The sequence below is a fragment of the Octopus bimaculoides genome, unplaced genomic scaffold (assembly GCF_046866305.1).
Source record: "Octopus bimaculoides isolate indiv1 unplaced genomic scaffold, ASM4686630v1 contig230, whole genome shotgun sequence".
NCBI classification, from domain to species: Eukaryota; Metazoa; Mollusca; class Cephalopoda; order Octopoda; family Octopodidae; genus Octopus; species Octopus bimaculoides.
This window is the reverse complement of record NW_028315479.1, coordinates 1-6643: the sequence shown is the minus strand read 5'-3', so window position 1 is coordinate 6643 and position 6643 is coordinate 1. Positions and strand designations below refer to the sequence as shown.

Below are 6643 nucleotides of genomic sequence, written 5' to 3'. Positions count from 1 at the left end.
ATGCTGAGTAAAAGAGAGGAAGAATTCTGTTAGAGTTTTGTACATATGATAATTTTCTAGCTAAAGTAAGTCAGGAAAACTAGGTATGTATGTATGTATGCATGTATGTGTGTGTATGCATGTATGTATGCATGCATGCATACATGGATATGTTTATCAATGATTGTGTATACCAGATCAAATATCTTGTTGAGGTTTTAAGTTCATGGGTAGGAGGTAACTCTAAAGTGATGTAAGCCATGTAGTATCAGATTAAGTGATAAGGTTAACATAATTGAATAAATCTTTTAATGGTAATGCAGTGGGTGAGCCCGGTTACAGGACTGGGTCAAGGAAAATGGTAAAAAGAATAAACCTGTACAATTCAAAAATAATGTTTTCCTGTTTCTCTTTTAAACAGAACCCCTCTGATCCCTGTATACTCTTTTGGAGAGAATGATCTTTTTCTGCAGCTGAGTTCTGAAGGACAGCCATGGCTGAAGTGGCTTCAGGTGAAATTCACAAAATATACCGGTATTGCACCAGTAATCTTCCATGGAAGGGGTATTTTTAACTATACATTTGGAATTGTGCCTTTCCGGAAACCTATTAATACTGTTGGTAACTATTAACCCTTTTCCGCCTCTTTCCTTCACATCTTTTTCCACACACAGTGTATTTAGGCTGCATTATTTAATCAGTTTTTGTTTTTTCAAATGAGTGGGATTTTGTTGTGAGAAAGATTGAGTTGTTGCCCCTTGCATGTCAAGTGACCAGATAGAAGCAAGTTCTGTTATTGGTTTGTTTCAGCATCAGTTGAAAACCAAGTAGATTTTGCTTATGTGTACATGTGTATATGTGTCATCAGTATCATCGTCATTTAACGTCTGTTGTCCATGCTGGCATGGGTTGGATGCTTTGACCAGGGCTGGCAAGCTGGAAGGCTACACCAGACACCAGTCTGCTTTGTCGTGGTTTCTATGGCAACATCATTATCATCATTTAACAAGGAGAATATCTTCTCTGAGACGATTTCTGAAGTAAACTTTTCTCCACATGTGAGTGTACATAAGATAGTCATCATCATCATTTAACGTCCACTTCCCATGCTGGCATGGGTTGGACAGTTTGACATGGAGCTCACTAGCACAAATGTACACAGAATTATTTTATTTTAATTGTGACTGTTTAGTGTGCTTATAATTAAAGAGAGAGAGAGAGTGTGTGTGTGTGTGCGTGTGCGTGTGTGTGTGCATATGTGTGTTTGAATGTTTACAATCTGTGCTGAACTACAAACGGTGACTTGTATCTGATCTACAAAACAGTGATGCCTGTTGGCATGTCAACAAATTGTCCATTATCTCCGTGCTTTTGAATTTGTCTGAAATGAAAATGTCCTTAACTTTAAAAAAAGACTTAAAGAGGTTAGTGACAAGAAGAGTGTTACCCATAAAAATCTTGTCTCAAATAATTCTCCATCTAACTCATGCTAGCATGGAAAAAACATGCTAAATGAATAAACAAATGAACTCTTATGACTCTGCAATTTTACTATTTTGCCAGTACCGTGCTGGTGGCATGTAAAAGCACCCACTACACTCTTGGAGTGGTTGGCGTTAGGAAGGGCATCCAGCTGTAGAAACTCTGCCAAATCAGATTGGAGCCTGGTGTAGCCATCTGGTTCACCAGTCCTCAGTCAAATCATCCAACCCGTGCTAGCATGGAAAGTGGACATTAAATGCTGATGCTGATGATATCATTCAATGTATCCTTTAATTTTTCAGACAGAAGGATATGATTTAGTTGCTATGCCTACCAACCACAGGGAACAGTGATTTTTAACCCTTTTTAATGTACTGCATACTGAATAACACACTAAGTGTTAGAGTACAGCAGCTTTTTAAAAGTTTTGTAATCTTACAGGAAATAGAGTGCAAAGAAATAAACATACAATGGTGCAGTGTATTAAAAGTGCTCAAGTTTTCTAAAATTCTTAGCATTTTCTGATTCCCCTCAAAAAATCACGTGTGTGGCACATATATGTGGGCCATATGCAAAACTTTCTGATGTTATCTTCTGATGTGAAAAACTTTGAAACGCCGACACTTCAGGTCACCAGGTACGTTAATGACTTAAAAGGAACCAAAATGAATGGAATGAATATATATGTATGGAGGAGGGGTAAGAGTGTGAAAAGGTTAGAAGTCTGGAATGTAAGGTGAACAAAGTGGAAGGGATGAGATATGAAATCTAGAGAGAAAGTAGAAAGAGACAATACTTTAAATAAAGCAAAAAGAAACAGTGAGGAGTTGGTACTATTCAAGAAGCGTGGTCCCGGTGCACACACTCGCGCATCCGCGCTAGCTAGTCGTGTCTAGTCGATCCTCCAACGACTATCTAGCACATATGGGCAAAACATGTATGAGGGTTTTTTAAAAGCAAAGTAAATAATTTTTTTTAAACAAAGTAAATAATTTTTTTTAAACAAAGAAAATAGAACACAAAGTAAATATCTTTTTTTTTTGTTGTTGAATCTTCCCCATCTTACTCAAAAAACGTCGTTTTACGTTCTTCCAGGGTGTATTTTGGTGTCACGTCTATTTCAGTAATCCCCCCAAAATTATTTACTTCGTTTAGAAAAAAACCCTCATACATGTTTTGCGCATGACGCACACTCGCGCTAGGTAGTCGTAGGATCGACTAGTCACGACTCGCTAGCGTGGATGCGCGAGTGTGTGAGTGCACGCACCGGGACCACTCTTCTTGAATAGTACCGAGGAATTTAAGTAAAAAGAGATAGGGGAAGAGAATGGAGTGGGTATTCTAAAATAACTTAAAATACCACATGTTTAATAATAAACATGTTGCTGCTTCACTCACAAACCTCTTAGATCCACATTACTCTCAAAAATGGCCCTTTAGCTGATTGAAAAAGATTTACTTACTGATCCCCATAAACATTGACTCATACACCTCTTTCTTTCTTTCTTTCATTCATTCTTCTTTTCTTGCTTTTTTTCTTTCTCCTTCCTCTCTCCCATCTGTCATTTCTCTCTTTACATTATCTGTCTGTCTCTCTCTTTTCTTTCACTTATATTCACTCTTTTCTCTACTTTTACTTTTTCTCTCTCTTTCTTTCATTTGTTCATTTTCTGCCATCCTTCATCTTCTCCTCACTTTTTCTCTTTCTCCATTCTCTCATTTATTCTTATCCACTCTCTCCTCATTTTTTTATCTCCCCCCACTCTCTCTCTCTCTCTTCACATCCTTTCATTGTTCTCTCCTCATATACTCTACATTTTCTTTATCTTTCTCTAATACATTCACCCTCTACTTTTTTTTTTTTCATTTCAAGTTGGAAAACCAATTGAAGTTCCTTTGATAGAAAATCCAAGTGATGAGCAGGTTGAAGAAGTCCACAAGATTTATCTGAACAGTCTGTATGAACTTTTTGAAGAATATAAGGGCAAATATGGCATTGATGAGATGAATCACTTGATTTTCGAATAACCTTTTCACATCTTCAAAATTAGAACTCTTTATATATTTTTCTGTTTTCTTTTTTCTTTGTTGCAATTTCTTGGGTCAGTTATTTTCTTCTATTGTCTATATAATTTTATTTAACTCTTTGTTGATTCTTCAATTTAGAATTTCATCATTTTGGTTCTTCATCAGTACAATGGAAATAAATAATTTATATCAAATTACATTCTACCAGTTCATGGTTTTAGCGTGATTTTGGATTTAAGATTAAAAATGGAGAATTTTTTTTTTGCATATTTTGTTTGTTGTTTGGTCAAAAAGAAGAGAAGATAAGAAAAGATGGTGGAGAAGCAGAAATGGCAGGGACACCCTACCTTTCACAGCTTTATAAGCCCCTGGGTAGAGCAATCTATAAGTACTACAGAGCATTGCCACAGAAAGTCACAACATGCATTGATTAGCATTGGAGTAATAGACAATGGCCCAGTGTGTCCATGTCTTAAATTGGAACTGTGGTAGAACAAAGGTCCCGAAACAGTGGGTGCAGTTGGTGTTCTTTCATCCACTAATATTTCTTGGGGGTACAAAATCAAAAATTTGCACTCCTTACATTCCTTTGCCAAGTTCAGAAAATAGTGTCAAAAATTGATCTGTAAAAGTTGCTTGAAGTTAGATTTCTTCTCAAAACAAAAACAAAAGACAAAAATGAATATAACAAATGATGAAGCTGGTCAAAAAATTCCCAAGGGAATTCCCTAGAAAGATATATTTCTGAACTAAAGCAGTGTTAACATCAAAAGTATGTGGCAGCAACAACAACATGACCAACAACCACAGCCACTCCTCAATACTACCACAATTGAAGAATATCCTTATTCTTCATTTCTGCTGAATACCACAGATGACCCATCATCATCATTGCCATTATGTTCTACTGCTACTTGTTGTTGTTGTTGTTAGCACTGGATGCCATGGTGTGATTTTGTTGAAGGTGGACCACCACTTGCCAGGCAGAAGCCCACTCACTTGGCTCAGAGGACATCATCACTTCTTTTAGGCCACGCCTTGTTGTAGCCAGCCCGCTTGGCATAGCCTTCTTCCGCTGTCACAGCCATTGAGAAACATAGATGTTGCTTTGTCTGCCTGGTCAACCGTTGAGGACTTGATGATTCCTTCTCGTAGCCTTAGCCTAAAGAGGCATCCTGCAAGGCAGCAGAGGAGGATCTAATTTTTACCCATTGGTGGGGCCCTAACAGGTGCTACCACTCCGCGCCAGAGCAGACCTGGGAGAAATGGTAACTAAGGGGTGTTTCTATGCTCCCTTAACTCCTGTCCTCCCGAACTGGAGCTTCACCACCAGTTGCAGTTTTGTGTCTTACCCAGGACACACAACTAAGCAACAAGATCAACATTCACAGTCACTCCTCAATACTATTAAGCAATGCAATCCCTAGCTCCACTCAAATTCCTCACTCTCTCAGAATAACACAAGAGATCCATCATCACCTTTGTCATCTTATTCTACTACTACTCTGTGGAGGCGCAATGGCCTAGTGGTTAGGGCAGCGGACTCGCGGTCATAGGATCGCAGTTTCGATTCCCAGACCGGGCGTCGTGAATGTTTATTGAGCAAAAACAGCTAAAGCTCCACAAGGCTCCGACAGGGGATGGTGGCGAACCCTGCTGTACTCTTTCACCACAACCTTCTCTTACTCTTTCTTCCTGTTTCTGTTGTACTTGTATTTCAAAGGGACCAACCTTGTCACACTTTGTGTCATGCTGAATCTCCCCGAGAACTACGTTAAGGCCAGTCAAGCGGTACTGGCAACGGCTACGCTCAAAATGGTGTATTTTACATGCCACCTGCACAGGAGCCAGTCTAGCGGCACTGGCAACGACCTCACTCAAATGTTTTTTCGTGTGCCACCGGCACAAGTGCCAGCAAGGCGATGCTGGTAATGATCACGCTCAAATTATGCTATTTACGTGCCACCGGCACGGAAGCCAGACAGCTGCTCTGGCAATGATCACGCTTAGGGAAAATAGCATCCTCAACCTTAGTCTTAACCATTAATGCAGACTTTAAGGTCATTCCCACATGGCCATGTGGTAAGAAGTTTGCTTTTTACCCACGTTTCTGGTTTGGATTAGGGTTAGGGTTAGGCTTGGATATGCTAAATCACCTCCCAAAGAAAGTCAAGGAAGAAACAATCATGGTCTCATTTGACGTGATTAATTTATACACCAGTATACCTCATAATTATGGACTTGAGGCAATTCAATTCTGGCTGGATCAATTCCCGAAAGAAATCCCAAACAGGATCAGTAAAGAATTCATTACTAAATCGGTTGAATTCATCTTACGAAACAACCACTTCATGTTTGACAATACTTTCTACCGACAAAAATCCGGAATTGCTATGGGCACTAGGGCAGCTCCAGTCATTGCGAACCTAACAATGGGTTACTTGGAAATAATAATATACCAGGAATCTTTATCCACCTTTGGAAACACCCTTTCCCAATACATAAAAGAAAATTGGAAAAGGTTCCTGGACGACTGTTTCATACTCTGGAATGAAAACACAGATGAACTCTTGAAATTCAAAAGTCTATTGAACAGTGTCAACCCAAACATACAGTTCACAATGGAGTACAACCAAAATGAGCTCCCATTCTTGGATATACTAATTAAAAAAGTAAACCTAAAAATAGAAACGGACATATTTTACAAAACCACAGACGCCAAACAATATCTACTATTTGATTCATGCCACCCAAGACAAACATCCCCTTCAACCTTGCAAGAAGGATATGCACAATAGTGTCATAAGAAAATACTAGAGACTACAGACTACAAGAACTCAAAAACACACTAATTGACAGACACTACCCAGTTCAACTCATAGAGGATGGAATCAGATGTGCATCACAAATTAACATAGAAAACTTAAGAAATGTCAAACACAGCAACACACATTCCCCGAAAATACTGCCGTACATATTCACATACAACCCCAGAAACAAAGAAGCCTTCACCATCATCACCCAAAACATACCAATGCTACATAAGGACCCCAAATTAAAGGAAATTTTACACACACACAAAATCATCAAAAGCCACAAACAACCAAAATCACTGAAAAAGATCCTCACAAAGGCAAAATTATTTTCCGAAACA

The 6643-nt window shown here is 38.8% G+C and overlaps 1 protein-coding gene across 1 annotated transcript; it reads left to right on the top strand.

Annotated features, from left to right (window-relative positions):
- Nucleotides 1-380: 380 nt before the first annotated feature.
- LOC149128997 (2-acylglycerol O-acyltransferase 1-like) lies at nucleotides 381-6634 on the top strand (the record flags this gene model as incomplete). Its single annotated transcript, XM_089346846.1, has 2 exons — nucleotides 381-600; nucleotides 3335-6634. Coding segments are annotated over 2 exons (375 nt in total), but the record flags the coding sequence as incomplete, so codon positions are not given.
- Between the last annotated feature and the right edge of the window lie 9 nt (nucleotides 6635-6643).